The 22,251-nt window shown below is 39.3% G+C and overlaps 1 protein-coding gene across 6 annotated transcripts in view; it reads left to right on the top strand.

Moving 5' to 3' along the window:
• Positions 1-6,452: 6,452 nt before the first annotated feature.
• LOC128694479 (mitochondrial potassium channel ATP-binding subunit) overlaps positions 6,453-22,251 on the top strand; it is a 348,027-nt gene continuing 332,228 nt past the window's right edge. For 5 of the 6 annotated variants that reach the window (XM_070081553.1, XM_070081574.1, XM_070081563.1 and 2 more), the window contains exons 1-2: positions 6,453-6,528; positions 7,961-8,042. In XM_070081553.1, coding sequence (XP_069937654.1) covers positions 7,984-8,042 — 59 coding nt within the window. In that variant the 5' untranslated portion in view covers positions 6,453-6,528; positions 7,961-7,983. The remainder of the gene's footprint in view (positions 6,529-7,960; positions 8,043-22,251) is intronic. The other variant, XM_070081577.1, reaches the window with a different exon arrangement.

A 22,251-nucleotide genomic window follows, 5' to 3' on the forward strand; every position in this document is an offset into this window, starting at 1 on the left:
TGGCCACAAAATAGAGCGTAACACCAGCATCAAAGACCTAGGAGTGATCATGTCGGAGAATATCACCTTCAAGGACCATAACATTGCATCAATTGCATCTGCTAGAAAAATGACAGGATGGATAATGAGAACCTTCAAAACTAGGGATGCAAAGTCCATGATGACACTCTTCAGGTCGCTTGTTCTATCTAGGCTGGAATATTGCTGCACACTAACAGCACCTTTCAAGGCAGGTGAAATTGCTGACCTAGAAAATGTACAGAGAACCCTCATGGTGCGCATAATGGAGATAAAACACCTCAATTGCTGGGAGCGCTTGAAGTTCCTGAACCTGTACTCCCTGGAACCCAGGCGGGAGAGATACATGATTATATACACCTGGAAAATCCTAGAGGGACTAGTACCGAACTTGCACACGAAAATCACTCACTACGAAAGCAAAAGACTTCGCAGACGATGCAGCATCCCCCCAATGAAAAGCAGGGGTGCCACTAGCACGTTAAGAGATAATACAATAAGTGTCAGGGGCCCGATACTGTTCAACTGCCTCCCAGCATACGTAAGGGGGATTACCAATGGACCCTCTGGCTATCTTCAAGCAGGCACTGGACAAGCACCTGAAGTCGGTACCTGACCAGCCGGGCTGTGGCTCGTACGTTGGATTGCGTGCAGCCAGCAGTAACAGCCTGGTTGATCAGGCTCTGATCCACCAAGAGGCCTGGTCACAGACCGGGCCGCGGGGGCGTTGATCCATGGAACTCTCTCCGGGTAAACAAAAGGCGTAGGAACTAGGCCCCAAAAGGGCTAACAGGTGTACATATGGGTTTATATCTACATATGTACAGTTCACTTATCTGTTACAAGCAAATTTAGGAAAATTGCTTAGTATATCTGGTATCTTATTTTCATTAATAAGATATCTTGATATGTCACATAGGTTATTATACTGTCTGTCTCTGTATTTCTCAATAAGTGGACAATTAAGCACATAGTGTTCAAGACAGTGACCATATGCCTGATCACATAATTTGCATTTAGTTTGATCATCATCTGTGTGTCTCCCAAACTGCCAGAAGTACTTGTAACCAAGCCTAAGCCTGGCCACTACAACATCAGTCAGTCTGTTCACATTGCAAGTTGCTCCATTACCTTTGTAACTTGTGAGTTCATTACCTTGTACCTAGTTCAGCCATCAAAACTTTGGAGCCCGGTCCCTGGACCCTTTGTGTACCTCTGTAATCTGTAAATACCTTTGTAACTTGTCATGATTGTGACTAGACCTACCTGGAGTTCATTACCTTTGTAAATTGTGAGTTCATTACCTTTGTAAATTGTGAATTCATTACCTCTGTAACTTGCTCAGCTATCAAAACTTTGAGGCCCAGTCCCTGGACCAATTATGTACCTCTGTAATCTTTTGACTACCGCCCACAGGATGGGTATGGGGTGCATAATAAACATATTAAACTAACTAACTAAACTCCATAAACATACTTATCTATTTTCATGTTATTATAGTGGGTTATAGATCTACTCAGACTTCTAACTGCATTCCTATAACAATCTTTTTCATTATTTACTTCTCTCCTAATATTATTCCTAATGCAAGACACAGATTTACCAAAGTTATATTCTACATTCTCCTTCTGGGTACTCTTCTTGGCTAACATATCAACTTTATCATGAAGGAGTAATCCAATGTGTAATGGGATCCATATCAATTGTACATTAATTCCTTTGTCCCGGATTTTTGAGTATCAAGCCTAGAGTTGCTGACATCTGACCTACTATTTTTCTTGAAGATAGGAGTAACTCTGGCCTCCTTGAACCCCTCCGGTATGGTATTAGTGGTGATGGATAAATTTATTATGTGAGCAATGGGGAATGCCAATTCAGATGCACCAGTCTTGTTCTATTTTAAATTTGTATTTTTATATTACTAGTTTATACCTAGTTGTACTTTAGTTCATTCCAGCACAACACATAGACAACATCAACTTCATTATGTGTAGTAGTGACTATACTCTATATGACCAAAATACTCTAGCTATATACTTATCCAAACTTCCCACCACTACAGATATCAGTACTAGAACTCAACACATAACTCAGGATATAAATAACCATAATTTAAACCTAGAAGATGATTGATCACGTTGACATTGATCTAAACCTCCATAATCTGACACCCAATCAAAACCTATTGGAAAGTAACTGCCTTTATTACACAGCATCACAAGCCAGCACTATCCTAAACAATGCTAAAAGTCTATCAGTACTTAACTACAACATCAGGTCCTTAAGCAAACACTATGATGACCTCCTGGCACTCCTTGAATCACTAAAGACACCCTTCTCCTGCATTATTCTTACTGAGACCTGGCTTAAGCAGGACACAATAGATATCTACCCTCTACCAGGATACATAGTAATTCACAACTGCAGACCAAACCAAGTTCGGGGTGGTATTGCAATCTATTACTCTAACCAATTATCTTGTATTAGCACCACTTGCTTTAGTGATGAATATGGGGAATACATTTTTGCTAATTTTACTGTAAAAAACCTTAAGACACCTATAACAATCGGTGCCATTTACCGGATACCTCACACAAACATCCCAAATTTCAGTGAGAAATTAAAGTCACTAATAACAAACAGACAAATGAATAAGCACCACCTTCTCTTAGCTGGAGACTTCAACATCAACCTTGGCTTACTAGATGATCAGCCTGTAACTGATTTCATCAACAATATGAACAACACACTTCTCATACCAACAATAACTAAACCAACCAGGCTCACTGAGACAAGTGCAACCATAATAGACCACATATGGACCAATATACTAGTCCCCCTTAAATCAGGGATAATCACAGATAGCAATACAGACCACTACCCTACCTTCCTCCTGACAAACATTAGTAAACCACCACTTGAATACAACAAAGTCTCATTTAGACTCCATGACGAGGCCTCAATAAGAATGTTCACAGCTGATCTAGAGATTGTTGACTGGCCTACAGAATTCTCCAAGGCCAATGGTATTGATGACTGGACAGACATTTTTCTTAACAAATTACTTAGACTATACAACAAACATTGTCCTATAAAAACGAAACAGATCACAAACAAACGGCTTGGTTGCCCATGGCTAACCAGCACCATTCTGAAATCCATTGACAAGAAACACCAATATGAAAAGCAATATAGACAGGGCTTAATACACAAAGATATTCTTAAACACTATTCATCAGTTCTCACCAAAGTAATAAAGAAAGCCAAACAACTATACTACTCCAGTAGATTCACAGACACTAGAGGAGATATAAAAAAGACCTGGAAAACACTCTCTCAGATTCTAGGGACCCACAAACTGAAAAAAACAAGAATATTGTCCTAACTAAACCTAATGAAACACCACTACATCCCACTGACACAGCTAACAAGATAAACGACTTCTTCTCAACCATTGGATCTAATCTCGCCAATAAAATCCCACATACCAGTGCCCATGCCGGGGACTACCTAGATGGGAATTTCCAAAATTCCTTCTATCTTGCACCAACTGAGCCCTCGGAAGTCACCGAGATTATAAAATCACTTAAAAACAACTCAGGGAATCTGTCTAATGTCCCACCATTACTGTACAAGCGAGCGGCTCATATCCTTTCGCATGCTATTTCATTACTTTTTAACAAGTCACTAGAAACTACCACCTTCCCGAAACTACTCAAGATGGCAAGGGTTACACCAATACATAAAGGTAGTGACCCTACAGACTTAAACAACTATAGGCCAATATCAAACTTACCATTGCTATCCAAAATCTTTGAGAAACTCGTGCACAGCACAAAACATACTCAACCCCTGCCAATTTGGATTTAGGAAAAATAAAAGCACTAATGATGCAATCATAAAAATGCTAGATCTGCTTTACACAGCATTGGAAAATAAGGAATATCCACTAGGAATTTTTATTGACCTAAGAAAAGCTTTTGACACAGTAGACCACGACATCCTACTCCACAAACTTGACCATTACGGTATAAGAGGCCATGCGCTTGCTTATTTCAAATCTTACCTTACTAATAGGTATCAGTATGTTACCATTAAAGACACAGCATCAACAACACGGCCACTTGAAACTGGAGTTCCGCAGGGAAGTGTCCTTGGTCCCCTGCTCTTCCTCATATACATCAATGATCTTCCAAACGTAATCCAACACCTGAAACCCTTTCTCTCTGCTGACGACACGACTTATGTCATCTCTCACCCTAATCTTGCCACTCTCAACACTATTGCTAACGAGGAGCTGATCAAAATATCGACTTGGATGACAGCCAATAAACTTACGCTTAACACTGACAAAACCTACTATATTATGTTTGGTAGCAGAGCAGGAGATGCACAAATTAACATTAAGATCGACAACACTCTAATTACCAGACATAATGAGGGCAAATTCCTAGGCCTATACCTTGACAACAACCTGAATTTCAGCACCTATATCCAACACATAACCAAAAAAGTATCCAAAACAGTTGGGATCCTCTCCAAGATACGATACTACGTGCCGCAAAATGCCCTTCTCACACTATACCACTCACTTATTTATCCATACCTCACCTATGCTATTTGTGCTTGGGGATCAACTGCAGCAACACACCTAAAGCCAATAATAACCCAACATAAAGCTGCAGTAAGAATAATCACTAAATCCCATCCCTGGCAACACTCCCCCCCACTCTTCATAGATCTAAATTTACTCCCTGTTCAGTACATCCACACTTACTACTGTGCAATCTACATCTACAGGACCTTAAACTCCAATATCAACCTTGACCTAAAACGCTTTCTTGATAGTTGTGACAGAACCCACAGGCATAACACCAGACACAAACATCTCTACGACATTCCCCGTGTCCGACTAAACCTTTACAAAAATTCAATGTATGTCAAAGGCCCTAAAATCTGGAACACTCTACCTGAGAACTCTAGAACTGCAGACACATTCATCACCTTCAAAACTACCATTAGAAAACATCTTATCTCCCTGATACACCCCGTCAACTAACTACACGAATACCACCTGGTGGTTCACACTTACACTCACTCACCCTTTTGACCATAAACAGAAACATTAATCTCAATCTTAAAATAATGAATCCTGTGATACTCCAATACTGAAACTATGTATTGTGCCAAAACAAAAACATTCACTTTGCTAAACTCACAAACTAGTATTTAGTCACTTAGCCATAATACCAACTTACCTCATAATTTGTAATATTTTAAAATAAAGAATTAAACTAAGTCTGCCCGAAATGCCTAGCCATGCTAGGCGTTCTAGTGGTACACTCTGTAATCATTATTTAACTACATGTAAACCACACAACAACCAAATTCTGTAAATTCAACATTGTAATCTTTATAGAGAATAAACTTTGAATTTGAATTTGAATTTGAATCTTTTAGGAACCTAGACGGGATGTTATCTGGGCCGGTGCTCTTAGTTGAGTTTAACCTGCTTAGTTCTTTTTTGAATAAAGTCTTGAGATACACTTACTAGTTGACAACTGTTTGGGGTTACCTCTTTATTGGTATAGTATGTTTGAAACTTATCAGAGTCTGTGTTAAAGGTATTTGATGCAGCTGGAAGTTAACTTACTAGTGTTGATGCAACAGTTATGTAGTATGAATTAACACAATTTGCCACTTTTTCAAATTCAAATTCAAATTCAAAGTTTATTCTCTATAAGGATTACAATGCTGAGTTTACAGAATTTGGTTATTGTGTGGTTTACATGTAGTAAAATAATAATTACAGAGTGTACCACTAGAACACCTAGCATGGCTAGGCATTTCGGGCAGACTTATATTAAATCTTAAGTTTAAAATCGTTATCGATATTTAGTGTTATGTTAAATCTATCTACTGGTTCATGGGTATACCCCAACTGTTTTAGTTATTGCCAGAGCTTTCTAGGGTTATTCTTGTACTCTTCGATTTTAAGCAGTAGTGCTTTACCTTTGATCCTTAACCAACACATCTTATGCTATCTTTATATGATTAGTTTTAGTGTTTAGCTAAGTTTACCTGAGACGCTGTACATACTTAGCCTGGTGGCTAAAGCTCCCGCTTCACACACGGAGGGCCCGGGTTCGATTCCCGGCGGGTGGAAACATTTCGACACGTTTCCTTACACCTGTTGTCCTGTTCACCTAGCAGCAAACAGGTACCTGGGTGTTAGTCGACTGGTGTGGGTCGCATCCTGGGGGACAAGATTAAGGACCCCAATGGAAATAAGTTAGACAGTCCTCGATGACGCACTGACTTTCTTGGGTTATCCTGGGTGGCTAACCCTCCGGGGTTAAAAATCCGAACGAAATCTTATCTTATCTTATCTTACTGATTCAGATTAAGAAAGTAAGAAAATTTCCCCAGAATTATAAGTGGTCAGACGGTGTAAGGTGTCAGTGGCCCTGTAAACCCACAACAAGAAGTAGACAACATAAGTTTATCTCGGTATAATTACACAATTTTAGATTATTACAATTGTCTTACATAACAACGTATGTGTAAATTACCCAGGCTAGCCCTAAAATATTAGACTTAAGTGTTTTGTTTACGTGTATCATTAGTAAAATATTTACCAACTTCTGCATAAAGCTGTGACTTGAAGTGCTCTTGATCCAAGGAACTAAAGCTACCCTTCCCTTTCCCCACAAGGAAAGTTCCTTGATGTTGGTGAGGGGCTCTTGATTTAGGGAATTGGATCTGTGCTCCAGTTCCCCGAATTAAGCCTGAATGCCTTCCACATCCCCCCCCAGGCGCTGTATAATCCTCCGGGTTTAGCGCTTCTCCTTGATTATAATAATAATAATAATACCTTTCCCTTCTTCGGATCAAACCTGATTAACTTCCATTTCCCAAGTACTTTGAGGCTAGTGGGGTTCTTGATCCAAGGAATTGGACCTGTTGTCTCCCAACCCTTTTTTTTTTAATCAAACCTGGTTGAACGTGGCCCGTGGCCTGGTAGGCAACGCTCTCGCTTCACACACTGAGGGTCCGTGGTTCGATCCTCGGCAAGGGTGGAAACATTAGGCGTGTTTTGTTATACCTGTTGCCCCTTTCAACCATTGCCCTGTTCACCTAGCAAGCAAGTAGGTACGTACCTGGGTTTTAGTCGACTAATGTGGGCTGCATCCTGGGGAACAGTATTGAGGACCCCAGTGGAAATAAGATAGACAGTCCCTTGATGATACACTCCCTTTCTTAGATTATCCTGGGTGGCTAACTCTCTGGGGGTTAAAAATCTGAACAAAATCTTATCTTGCCTTCCATTCCCCATCTGCTGTAAGACCCCTACATGTTTAGTCCTTTCCCTTATATATAGAAATCCTATAAGAAATGCCAAAAAATTAAAAAGTATCGTAAACCATGTTATGTACAATATCGAAGACTGCAAACTGCAGCATTCTAGTAACTAATCTAATTTAGAATTGTTCAGTGGTTTTAAGGTAATTTTAAGACTGCCCAAAATACTCTGCATAACCAGAGTCTTTCTGATAAGTACGTATACTAAACAAGATCTTTTTCTTCATCAGCACTATGAATGTATACTAATGTGCTAATTCTGTATTTTTGTACTTAAACACATACCAGTAATTTTGCTAATAAGTTTGGCTGGAAAGTTTTAACATTTGTAGCTGCATCCTAACATTGTGGATCCCTCAAGGCAGGTTCCTTGACACTGGTGAGGGGCTCTTGATTTAGGGAATTGGATCTGTGCTCCAGTTCCCTGAATTGAGTCTGAATACCTTCCACCCCTCCCTACAGGAGCTGTATAATACCTATGGGTTTAGTACCCCCCCACCCCCCATGATTATAATAATAATGTTGTGGATGTTTGCAGCTTAATGACGAGAGCATAAATTTCATAGTGCTCTTTTAACAGTTCACAGTGTGTAGACCATCAGGATGATGCTATGGAGGTATGCGTCTAGATTAACTCAGGTGCCAGCACTGACAAGGCAAAGGTAAGTAGCTAATAACTTTTTTATAACCTGGGCAGTAAGGATGAGAATTGCTTCCATGTAGTATTTTACAAACTGAGAGCTGTTCCCTGCTGTCAGCTTGTTTCAAAGCTTGATGCAGGCAAATGCTTTAATATAAATGAATTTTATGGGTAACTGGCAGAGAGCAGGGGGACAAAAGAGAGTGTAAAAATTTTAGGAGAATAAGCCTACCAAGTATACCAGGTAAAGTGTATGGTAGGGTTATTATTGAAAGACTTAGAGGTAAGATAGAGAGCAGGATCACAGATGAACAAGGTGGCTTTAGAATGGGTGGGGGATGTGTAGATTAAGTGTTGACATTGAAGCATAAAAATGAACAGTATTTAGATAAAAGTTGGGAAGTTTTCGTTGCTTTTATGGATTTAGAAAAGACTTTTGAGTGAGTGCAAGTGTATGGAATAGATAGTTAACAAATGCTGTAAAGAGTTTTTATGAGGATAGTGAGGCTCAGCTTAGGGTGTGTAGGAGAGAAGGAGATTACTTCCCAGTAAAAGTAGGTTTTAGACAGGTATGCATGATGTCATCATGACTGTTTACTATATTTATAGATGGGATTGTAAAAGAAGTAAATGCTACGGTGTTGGGGAGAGGGGTGGGATTAAATTATTTATTTATTTATTTATTTATTTATTTAGTAATTTGAGCATACATACAGAGGTACAAAAAAATACAGGTAAGAGCAGCATGCCAAAGCCACTTATATGCATAGCATTACGGGCTGGCTTAAAATTAACTTAAGATTAACTAAGCAATGATGAAATCAGTGATAAGACATTATTGTAAACAGATAACTATAAAGCACAAATGAGTATTACAAATGGTTGCTTGCATTGCTGTACATTCAGTCGAATGGAGTATTCTGTTAGATTGGGTTTTAGGTTTAACATTTATGTGATATAATTGTGAGAAACATTTAAGATATACAATTTATAAGGTTCAGTTATTCAGTATTTATTTGGTTTTGGGTGAGTAAGTGATCTTTGAGAAGAGACTTGAATTTATAAACAGGTAGTATTTCTTTTATATTTACAGGTAATGAATTCCAGATTTTAGGGCCTTTTATGTGCATTGAGTTTTTGCATAGCGTGAGATGGACACGAGGAACATCAAAGAGTGATCTGTGCCTTGTGTTATGATCATGTGTTCTGTTGAGGTTGGCAAGGAGATGTTTGAGGGGAGGGTTAATATCAGAGTTAAGTGTTCTATGTATGTAATAGGTGCAATAATAAGTATGGATGTTTTGTATGGTGAGTAGGTTGAGTGTTTTGAATATTGGTGGAGTGTGCTGCCTGTAGTGAGAATTTGTTATCATTCTAACTGCAGCCTTTTGTTGGGTAATTAGTGGTCTGAGATGGTTAATTGTTGTTGAGCCCCATGCACAAATTCCATAGGTGAGATAGGGGTAAATAAGAGAGTGATAAAGGGCCAGGAGGGCTGACTGTGGAGCATAGTACCGTATCTTCGATAGTATGCCTACAATCTTGGAAATTTTCTTAGAAATTTGTTGTATATGTGTATGAAATTTGAGTCTATTATCAAGGTGGATTCCTAAGAATTTTCCCTCTGTTAGCTTTGTGATTGGTGATTCATTTATCATTATGTTAAGAGGGACATCTGTAGCTCTGTTACCAAACTGAATGAAGTAGGTTTTGTCAATGTTTAGTGTAAGTTTGTTAGTCCTCATCCAGGTAGATATTTTCTGTAATTCGGTATTTACAGTATTGGCTAGCATGACTGGGCTCGGGTGAGAGAAGACGTATGTAGTGTCATCTGCAAATAGTGTGGGTTTGAGTAATTGCGAAGCATTTGGTAGGTCATTTATGTATAGGAGAAAGAGAAGAGGGCCAAGGACACTTCCCTGTGGGACACCAACTGTAATTGGTTGTGCGGAAGAGCTTGCCCCATTTGCGTACACATATTGGCTTCTGTTGCTGAGGTATGACTTGAGGTAGTTGAGGGAGTGCCCTCTTATACCATAGTGTGACAATTTTACGTGGAGCAAGTCATGGTCAACTGTATCAAAAGCTTTACGTAAGTCAATGAAGATCCCCAGTGGGACTTCTTTTTTCTCTATTGCAGTGTATATATGTTCTAGCATGTGTATTTATTTATTTATTTATTTATTTATTTATAATTTGAGCACACTTACAGAGGTACAAAAAAAAATACAGATAAGAGCAGCATGCCAAAGCCACTTATACTATGCATAGCATTACGGGCTGTATAATAGCATCATTAGTATTTTTATTAGGCCTGAATCCAAATTGGCAGGGGTTGAGTATGTTTTGGGAGATGAGGTAGGAGTAGATTCGTTTATGAATTAATTTTTCGAAGATTTTTGAGAGAGGGTGTAAATTGGATATTGGCCTATAGTTATTCAACTCTGTTTGGTCTCCTCCTTTATGGATCGGGGTGACCCTTGCTATTTTGAGAACTGTAGGGAAGGTGGAGGATTCAATGGATTTGTTAAAGAGTGTTGCAATGATTGGTGATAGCACTTGTGACACTTTTTTGTATATAAAGGGTGGTAAGGTATTTAAATCTCCTGCCTTGTTTTTTAGTGCGTTGATAATAAGGGAGACTTCGTATGGGTTAGTCAGAGCTAGGAACAGTGTGTTCGGGTAGTTGCCAGTGAGGTAGTCATTTGGTGGGGTATCTGAGCTTGGGATTTTATTGGCAAGGTTTTGTCCTATAGTGGAGAAGAAATCATTGAGTCTGCTGTTTCTGTTGGTGGGAGTTGGGGTTCATCTGATTTTGCTAATTTTATTTCGCTATTTCGTGATATCTTTTTTGTTCCCAGAATTTCTGATAGGGTTTTCCAGGTCTTTTTTATATCACCTCGTAAGTTGGATAATCTGTTCTCATAATACAATTTTTTTGCCCTTCTTATCAGGCTGGTTAAGATTGACGAGTAACGTTTTGTTTGGTCTCTGATTATGGGGAATCAAATACAAAATGGGAGTTGACACAGTTACTTTTTGCTGATGATACTGTGTTTTTGGGAGATTCTGAAGAGAAGTTGCAAAGGTTAGTGGACGAGTTTGAGAGGGTGTATAAAGGAAGGTACAGTGGAACCTCAAATTTCGAGTGCATCATTATCAAACTCTTCGAAAATCGAACGCTTTTTTCGAACCAACTTTGTCCCTATTATCGAACTCGCCCCTATTTTCGAACCGCTGGGTACCGGACCTATCCAGCAGCCTGCTTTGTCCGAGTCCCCGCGCAGGCGCTGTGAGCCAGTTTGGTTTTGTTGATGCTTGAGTGAACACTAACCTGCACTCTCATTCAAACATTTTACAATTATTTCATTGTGTTTAGTGCTTGTGGGACTGTGAAATAAGCTACCATGGGCCCAAAGAAACTTGCTAGTGGTACCACCTGTGGTAAAGAAAGTGAGAAACACCATAGATGTGAAGAAGTAAATAATACAGAAGTATGAGAGTGGTGTGAGACTTGTTGAGCTTGCCAGGATGTATGGGAAAAACAAAGTCGACCATTGGTTCTATCCTGGCAAAGAAAGAACAAATCAAGGAAGCTGATGTTGCAAAAGGTGTTAATATGCTAATCAAAAAAAGACCACAGATAATTGATCAGGTTGAGAAGTTGTTGCTGGCGTGGATCAAGGATAAAGAGATGGCAGGTGATAGTGTTTCAGAGACCATTATTTGTGAAAAGGCAAGGAAGTTGCATGCCAATCTGGTACAGAAAACTCGTGGAACCAGTGCTGATAGTGAATTTAAGGCCAGCAGAGGCTGGTTTAAGAAGCGTAGTGGCATACACAATGTTGTAAGGCATGGTGAGGTAGCCAGTTCAGACAAACGGGTGGCTGAGAAGTTTATACAGGAGTTTAAGGTTTACATAGACACTGAAAAATTAAAACCCCAACAAGTATTCAGTTGTGACGAAACAGGCCTGTTTTGGAAGATTAGATTTAGATTAGATTTTGCCACCGAAGTGGCTAGTTTATTGTGCACCCCATATCCATCCTGTGGACGGTAGCGCGAGAGCATATGGATACACAAAAGGCCTAGGAACTAGGCCCCAAAGGGTTAACAGGAATACATATGGATTTATATCTACATATCTATAGTTCACTTATCTGTTGCAAGCAAATTTAGGAAATTTGCTTAGTATATCTGGTATCTTCTTTTCATTAATAAGATATCTTGACATGTCACATAGGTTATTATACTGTCTGTCTCTGTATTCCTCAATAAGTGGACAATTAAGCACATAGTGTTCAAGAGAGTGACCATATGCCTGATCACATAATTTACATTTAGTTTGATCATCATCTGTGTGTCTCCCAAACTGCCAGAAGTACTTGTAACCAAGCCTAAGCCTGGCCACTACAACATCAGTCAGTCTGTTCACATTGCAAGTTGCTCCATAAACATACTTATCTACGTTCATGTTATCATAGTGGGTTATAGATCTACTCAGGCTTCTAACTGCATTCCTATAACAATCATTTTCATTATTTGCTTCTCTCCTAATATTATTCCTAATGCTAGACACAGTTATACCAAAGTTATATTCTACATTCTCCTTCTGGGTACTCTTCTTGGCTAACATATCAACTTTATCATGAAGGAGTAATCCAATGTGTGATGGGATCCATATCAATTGTACATTAATTCCTTTGTCCCTAATTTTTGAGTATCTATACCTGGCTTCTCCAATGAGCATGTTGTTGGAGTCATTATATGAGTCAAGAGCCTTCAATGATGACATAGAATGAGTAATGATGATAGAGTCAAGCTCAGTGTCATAGGTTAGCTTTAGCGCCATTAGGATTGCAAACAATTCAGTTTGCAGTGTAGATGCCCAGTTGTTAATTCTTATGCCTAACTCAACAAATTTATTATCGTTCTTAACTAGGGAGGTGGCAACAAGAGCAGATGCAGCCCTGCCAGAAGACTCCTGTTTAGATCCATCAGTGTATATAACTTGTGATAACTTATTACTACCAGCTAGGTGAGAAATTTCTTCTTGAGCAGTTGCTCTAACAAGAGATTTAAGGAAGGGATTACTAGCAATAAGCTTCTTGGGAGGGACTTGTAGGTATGTGATATTAAATGAACACATCTTCCATGGAGGGGTGAAATGCTCTTGTTGCCTACAGTGATACAGTTCATGCAGGTTATAAAACTTAATGCAATTGCACGTTTTCACAATCCATTTAGATCTGTGTGTATTTACCTCTAGACACTTGGTAAGATTCACTGTGACAGTGTCTGGTTTGTTTCTCAACATTCTAATACCGAGTACAGTGTTAATTTCAACAATCCTATCACTGATACTAGAAATACCAAGCTCCTTCCTCATGTTAAGAACTTTTGTAGATCTGGGACAGCCAAGAGTAATCCTGAGAGCTTCATTTTGCATTAACTCCAAGGGTCGGAGAGAACTTTCTCTAGCTAATATCAACATGGGAGCAGCATAATCAATTAAGGACCTAACATAGGCTATGTACATCATTCTCACGATTCTCACATTAGCACCATAGTTGGGATTGTAGCCAGCAACAGCTTTGAGAGCATTTAGCCTAGCTTTGCATTTCTTGTTTAGTTGTGGTATAGTGGATTTGTTAAAGGGTACATCTACACCAAGATATCTGTAAGTTTTAACGTAGCTAATGATTTCACCCTGCAAATAGATGGGTGGGGGATGTCGTTTGCTTGTTAATATCTTTGTTTTAGAGGAAGATATTATGAGGCCTAATCGATTACAAATTGCTTGAACTTCATTAAGAATGGTATTCATCTTCTTATGCCCTGTTGTATGGATCATGATATCATCAGCATAGCTTATAGCTATATGTTTAGGTGAGGCAGGTAGAGCATTTAGGAGAGCATTAATCAGAATATTAAATAGCATGGGACTAAGAACTCCTCCCTGCGGTGTACCTAAAGACATTTCTTTAGAATCACTTCTGAAGCCTTGGTAAAGGACAGAGGATACTCTATTTGACAGGTATCCTATTATCCAGCAGAGTAAGCTACCACCAATATTCATTTTGGCTAGTTCATGTAGTATAATGGTTCTGTTCGCAATATCAAATGCAGATTTTAGATCAAGAAAAGTGGTAAAACTAGTAGAGGTGTGTGCAGTGAGAAAGGTGGAAATACAGTTCTGCACACTTTTACCTTTCATGAACCCATAGAGGTAGGGGGAAAGTTGGTGTCTGATTCTGTAGTACAGTCTGTTAAGCATCATTCTTTCAAAAGTTTTACAAAGACAACTAGTTAAGGAGATAGGCCTAAATGTATCAGGCTGTTGGGGCTTAGGGATAGGCACAATGAGACTATTGGTCCAGGAAGTAGGAAGAATGCCCTCAATGTAACTGAGATTATACAGTGCCAACAAAGGGTTATCAGGCACGTGCCTTAGAGTTCTGAGAATAACATAGGTTATACCATCCTCTCCAGGAGCAGTTGATCGACCTTTGGTTAATGCATTATCTAATTCATACTCGGTAAAGAGGCAATCACTCTCATCAATATTTTGGCTCATAAAATTAATCAGTTTCAACATTTCTTCAGAAGTACTCTCTAAATTTTTTCTAATATGAGATGGAAGGTTTTCATGCCTGGATGTTTTGGACCAGTCATTTATGAGGTCATTTGCTTTTTCAAGAGGAAAGGGATGAGCAACATTGCCAGTCTTTTTCCTGGTTATTTTATTTATACCTTTCCAAGCCAAACTCAAAGGGGTGGACCTATTTAATCCACTAACAAACTGTTCCCATTCCTGTTGCCTAAGTTCTTCCTTTCTATTCCTTGCATTTGTTAGTGCAGCTTGGAAAGTTCTGAGCAGGTCTGGGGTTCTACATTCACGGTATGCTTTACCAATCCTCCTAGCTGCATGTGTTAGATTGCGTAGCTGTGGATCATTATAGTATTTACATTGGTTTTTATTGTTATTTATAGTGGAGGGTCTTTGTTTCCTATTCCTGCCCACTTGATCTGTGAGAACACTCTCAATAGTGGTAATTAAATCATCATTAAATTTTTGTGTGCCAATGGGCTCGTAATTCTTATACCATTGATCCAAGTGGTTAATAAAGTTGTCTCTGTGTTCTGGTTTGAGAATAAGTTTCCTCCTTCTGTATTTAGCTCCTTGATTGCTGGAGATGTGATCAAGATTGACAGTTGTTAGTCTTGGGAAGTGATCAGATAGAAGATCATCAACTATGACAGAGTCATGCATCGTATATGATGTATTAAATCCAAGACACAGATCTAGTATGCCACCATATATGTGAGTAGGCTCAGTAGTGCCCACAATTCGAACATTATCATGCTCATTTAGCAATTTCACTAGTTTAGTTCCATTGGTGTTTGTTATAGACCCACCAATATTCTTATGTCTGGCATTAAAATCTCCAAGAATGATGGTAGGTTCACTATTGATGCGATCTGGTAAAGCATCAGGTCGAAGCTGGTTCGCTGGGGCATAGAGATTAAAAATGTTTATGGAAAAATCGCCTGCATGTACTTTGACACCATGATACTGCATGTTAACTCGACTCTGCAAGGAAAGGAGTGAATGTGGCAAGTTCTTTCTGACATACATCACACAACAGTTGGTTGACCTTAGGTTATAAGCTGCATATCCAGGCAAGTTTGGTGGAGGTGCTCCATCTTTCAATCTACATTCCTGCAAACAGATGACATCAATATTCTTGGTTGCACTAATATGATGTAAGTCAGGCAACCGCTTCCTGATGGAAGCAATGTTCCATGAAAAGATTTGTAATGTATCCATTGTAGTGAGTTATTACAATCTCTTGCTCATAAGATGGTAAAACTATTATGCTTTGACTACAGTGTGCAGACACTTAAGAGCAAATAGCATAGTTTGTACGTCTTTATCTTCAGGACCTTTATTTTTAAGCATTTTTCGGCATCTTGACAGCCAGTTAAAAGGCAAGTTTTGAAGGCAAGAGTCATGGGCTTCTTTCTCACAAATTGCTGGAAACTGAACGGGGATTGCTGCACTTTTGACATCACCATGCTCAAGAGCATCATCCTGATTACATATATTTATTAAACTTGTCAGGATCTGTTCAAGATGCTCAATTTTTTTCTGGAAATTTGTTATAATATGAGGAAGGTCAGGCGAATCCAATGCCTCTCCGGAGGATGGCACTTCTGGGTTAGTGCTTTCTTTAACACCTATCACCTTAACAGGTACCATGGTTACATTAGTGTTCTCTGTTTCATCATTCATTGCAGGTAGGTCCTGTGCATCTGACTCATCTCCAATTTCCAGGGGGGTTACCTGTGTGGTGTCCGTCTGACTGTTGTAGTTGTGTGTATTGGGAGAAATGACAAACTCATCCCCATATTCAGGTGTAGCCATAGGTATCTGTAGTGGCAGACCAGTAGTTCCAAATGTGCTAGCAGGGATGGCTAGCTCCTCCACAGCTGGTGTGTGTGATGGCATTCTGGTATCACCAGAATCCTTTGCAGTGAGGTGGGGTTCTTGCACACTTTGCAGATGTTCAGTCTCAAATCTGGTTGTGGTAGACTGAATGGCCTCATCCTCAGTTACCATTAAAGGACTGTTATCAGGTTTACATCGAAGGTTGTTTGGGTTCTGACTGCAGTCCTTGAGGGAAACTGTAACCCCAACTTCTTTACAGTTATTACACTTAAATTTTTGGCTGTCAGGGCCTACTGTGCATTCTCTAGTGGAATGTTTCCCAGCACACTTACCACACCAAGAATGTAGTATTCCACAGTCTACTGCAACATGGCCATAGTGCTGGCATTTGTAACACCTACGTTTAGGGGGTAGGTACACTTCGATGTTTAGGAAACGTAAACCATGCACCCAGATATTCCGGGGGAGGGGCACAGGACCTACCCAACTGGCAATAATTTGGGATTTTCCTTTAAGTCTTTTAGGCTTGATGATATGCTCACCGAGAGTCAGATGGGATGGGTCCATGCAAAGAGGGTATCCAAAGATTATGATACTGACCCATTTTTTAAAGTGGTGAGTGTCTGATGGAGGTCGGAGCAGCTTAATACCCCCATAAGGTGTACTAAGTAGATCATTGATCAGTTCTGCATTCTGTTCCACAAACACAAAGTTGTGTGTGTTTTTCCTAAATTGGATCCTTGAGTTAGGATGCTTGTTTACAGCTTCCATTAGCCATGCACACTTAGCAGGCAGCAGGGTGTTGTCAGGGAAGTTCAGCTTAACACATTCTTCCTTTGAAGAAAGACTTCTTGCAGCCTCTGTGCACCAAGGACGTTTAGTGTCACATTGTGTACGAGTCAAGTGAGTCTGACTACGTCGACACTCTAGCCCTTTCTCACTTTTTCTCTTTTGTTTACTTTTAAAGGTCTGGAAGCTATCATCATTTCCATCACCTGCAGAAATAGGTTCCTCTATGACAGTTGCCATGTTTGCCAGTGATGATATCTCGTGTAAGACTCACAACACAAGAATTCCTTGCTTATCTTTCCCTTATAGCTTATGCAAGAGTAAATATTTACTATAAAGTCAGAAGTCTAAAATAGATCATATGACACAAGTGTTCAAGTTCAATGAACACTTCCAATTATGCTTAACCCAGATTACTACTACTTAATACGATACACACCTTACTAAAAATACATTCAGAGACTTCTTGTATGTGTGTTAATAATATGGTACATATAATGATATAATGGATGGTACAGGCGAGGTCTTACACCTTATCACAAATTACAAAGATGAAAAGAGAGAGAGAGAGAGAGAGACAAAGTAGGTAATATTGAGCATAAAATTAGAATTCTGACATATATCACATTAAACAAGAGGTTCAAATTCAATGATAACTTCCACTTGAGTTAGTTCAGGCTACTGCCACCTAATGTACCTCACTGAAATAATAATATAGCGGACATCACAATGAATGCTGAAGACAACCTCTTACCCCAACCATAGATTGTAAACAATATTACTAAAAAACAAACAAAAAAAAAAAAAATAGGTAATGTTACAATGACAATGAGATAAATCACTCTGGTCGACTTGCTTGGTCCATCCTGGGTAACTCACGTGTTACTATGTTATATATGTATGCAGGCATAAGTGTGCAGCTGTAGATAGATGAACCAGTACCTAAACAATCTCACTTACACACGCGTTACTATGTATGACAAGTGTTGGTATAAACCTTGGTAATAAATACCGACAAGTTGGTTTAGAAAGACACGTAAGCAAACACTATGACATATTTATTAGAAAACGTTTTGGTCCTGGGACCTTGATCACTTCTAACATGATCAAGGTCCCAGGACTGAAACGTTTTCTAATAAATATGTCATAGTGTTTGCTTACGTGTCTTTCTAAACCATGACAAGTGTTACCATGTACACCAAGTGTACAGTTTATCACTTAGAATACACTTGTGTTGATGTAAATATAGGTGAGAGTGGTACACCGCTGGTCGTAATAAACACACTCAACTTCTCAAGGTCACACACTAGACCCAGCTTCTGGAGAGTTACCAGCGTTTTAGTTTAATGTGTTTATTATGTGTCAGTGTGAGTCTGCAGTCATTAACTTGGTGTATCAGAAGTTAAACACTACAATCCAGTTGATCAAATAGTCTAAAACAATTTACACAATGTATAACTAGAAGTATAATGATTGCAAATTGTTACTATTACAATTTTAACTAGGCGCTAAACCCACTAGATGAGATGGCAAGGAACATAGATGTTAACAGGCTGACTCTTGCTTAACACAGTTGAAAGGTAACCGAATTACTCAAGAGAGAAAGTATTCATGAAACTGAACATTATGCAGCAGTAAGCTTGTTCACAGTAAAAATACAAAGCATAAGTTACACACTCACACCACAGATGAACACTGCAATTTGAAATATTACTGGGAATTTAGCAGTAAAGTTTCAGTCTGAACAAGAAAATGTATTAGAAAACACAGCAATGACACTAGGACAAGCAACTTAATTATGTAACCGTATTTAATAGTTCAGTTACACTGAGCAGAGCATGTATTACACTGAGTTATCAAATGTAAGGAGTCACTACACTGAAGTACACTCTGAGCCTTTTAAAGTCTTAATACAGGCTTACAAATGACAATTAACTGTTGGGGAAAGCAGCACTTAACACTTCTAGCACACGTATGACAGATGAATGTTCACTGTGTACAAGCAAATCACCACAAACTTACTATGTTTATAAGTGAACCTCTGGCATGTCCCACTTAAAATGTCAGTACTGCAATGCTCGTTAAATTGTTCTTAACTAAGCCACTACAGGAAACACTGGTATGCCAGCAGCACTGTAGGACGTATACATAGACAAGCTGGGCCTTAGGACAGCTATAACTGTAGGCTGCCTTAGCTTGTTCTGGCTAGCTTTTAGTGCTGCTTTCAAGCTTGCTTGAATGTGCTTGCTAAGCCCGTGTCAACTGCCTGGATATTTTCTTGTAGCAGGCAGGTAGGCACACAGGAGACACATTCGTAAGATGAGTGGAGTGCAGCACAGAGGACTGATACGGGCACTCAAGTACTTATGTGGTCTGGCAAAAACCGCCTCTAGACCATAAGTAAATAGAGGCAAATTCAAACAAAAAATAGAAGATTTACTGTTATGCAGACTACTGCAGTATTGTAATAATTGTATAAATAATGTCAACCCATTCATGACTGCATATTAGAATGGCTACTTGGACATTTATTGGAAAATGACATCAATTGTTTACTTTTGAACATCGGAAAAAATCAAACATTTCCCCTAGTTTGAGCTCCATTTCAAGGTTCTTTTCATATTAAAACCAATCAAAATCACCTTTATTTCTATAATATGTTTTCCATTCTATTAACTGAGACCAAGAAAACAAGAATACAACCATAAATACTATACGAAAATAGACCACAAAGTCTGCATTTTAATTAAGAAATGGTCGGAGTTTTTTTTTCTCATTATGCACTACGTGCTGCAGGATTTTTTTATATGGTGCACACTGACCACACAGACCCATTCTCTCACATGTGGGCCTACCAGCTTTCTCCTGCTTGATTTGAAGCTGCTAGAATTTATGAGTATACAGTGGTCCCTCGTTGTTCGTAATTAATCCGTTCCTGGAGCCGTTACTATAAACGAAATTTACGATTTACGAATCAATTTTCCCCATAAGAAATAATGTAAATACAATTAATCCGTTCCTGACACCCAGAAGTATTAAAACAAAAAAATTTTTAACATGAAATATGCATGTAGTACATAAACAATACAATGGGAAATGATGAATGAAACATTAACAGCATAACACTTACCTTTATTGGAGATTCTTCTTAGTGTATGGGAGACTGGAGGAGGAGAGAGAGTGGATTGTTTATAGTTTGGAAGGGGAATCCCCTTCCATCAACACCTCAGGTACCATTTACTTTTCTGGGGTTGCTTCTCTTCTCTGTTTCTTAATGCCACTAGGACCACCTTGAGAGTCACTGGAGTCCTGTCTCACAAAATAACTGTGGAGAGAGCTCTGTTTCTGGCATCTCTTTAACACTTCCCTAAAATGGCCCAAGACTTTGTCACTGTACATGTTGCCAACCTGGCTTGCAACAACCTTGTTAGGGTGATGTTTCTCCATAAAGCTTTCCATCTTACCCCACATAGTAAAAATCTCTTTAATTTCTGAAGAAGGCACCTTCTTCCATCTCTCTTCCTCCTCTGCAGCAAGATTCTGAGCTGCGATGTGTTGCTCTTCCTGCTGAAGCTCTTGCAGCTCCTCAGTGGTGAGCTCTTCATTGTGGTCTTCCACCAATTCTTCCACATCCTCCAAACTCACATCCAACCCCATGGAACTCCCCAGTGCCACAAGTGATTTTACAACAGACATAGGCTCATTAGGGTCAGTCCCAAATTCTTCAAAATCCCTCTTGTCGACACAATCAGGCCACAATTTTCTCCAGGCAGAGTTCAAAGTCCTGGTAGTCACTCCCTCCCAAGCCATACCTATAAGGGTTATGCAGTGGAGGATGCTGAAGTGTTCTTTCCAAAATTCCCTTATGGTCAAGTGAGTGTCTGTGGTCACAGTCAAGCACCTGTGAAACATTGCTTTTGTGTAGAGTTTTTTAAAGTTTGCAATAACCTGCTGGTCCATGGGTTGGAGGAGAGGAGTGGTATTCGGGGCAAGAACTTTACTGTGATGAACCCAAACTCCTCGAAAATTAGGTCATCCAAGTTTGGAAGATGAGCAGGTGCATTGTCCATTACTAGCAGGCACTTGAGATCCAATTTCTTTTCCAGGAGATACTCCTTCACACTAGGGCCAAACACTTCATTGAACCATTCGACGAAAATTTCCCTCGTGACCCATGCCTTACTATTAGATTTCCAAAACACACACAATTTACTCTTCATAACATTGTTTTTCCTGAACACTCTGGGATTTTCAGAATGGTACACTAGTAATGGCTTCACTTTGAAATCCCCACTAGCATTAGCACAGAACATTAGCGTCAGCCTGTCTTTCATAGGCTTGTGTCCTGGCATTACCTTTTCCTCTTGTGTAATGAAGGTCCTCTTTGGCATTTTCTTCCAAAAGAGGCCTGTTTCGTCACAATTGAACACTTGTTCAGGTTTCAGTCCTTCAGCCTCTATGTACTCCTGGAATTCATGCACATATTTTTCAGCCGCCTTGTGGTCCGAACTGGCAGCCTCACCATGCCTTACCACACTGTGTATGCCAGTACGGTTCTTAAATCTCTCAAACCAGCCTTTGCTGGCCTTAAATTCACTCACTTCACCACTATTTGCAGCCAATTTCTTTACCAAATCTTCATGCAACTGCCTAGCCTTTTAACAAATAAATGAAGTCATAAGAGTATCTCCTGCTAATTGTTTCTCATTTATCCACACCAATAATAACTTCTCAACCTCTTCCAGTACTGGTGATCTCATTTTTGTCAGCATAGTTACTCCCTTTGCAACAACAGCATCCTTTATTTAATTTTTCTTGGCCACTATGGAACATAAGGTTGTGTAGGGTTTCTTATACATCCTGGACAGTTCGGCCACACTTGTACCACTTTCATATTGTTCAATGATGGTTTTCTTAAATTCAATCATATTTCTCACCTTCTTTACCACAGGCTTGGCACTAGGAGCTTTCTTTGGAGCCATGGTAGCTT

The sequence above is a fragment of the Cherax quadricarinatus genome, chromosome 6 (genome assembly GCF_038502225.1).
Source record: "Cherax quadricarinatus isolate ZL_2023a chromosome 6, ASM3850222v1, whole genome shotgun sequence".
NCBI lineage: Eukaryota > Metazoa > Arthropoda > Malacostraca > Decapoda > Parastacidae > Cherax > Cherax quadricarinatus.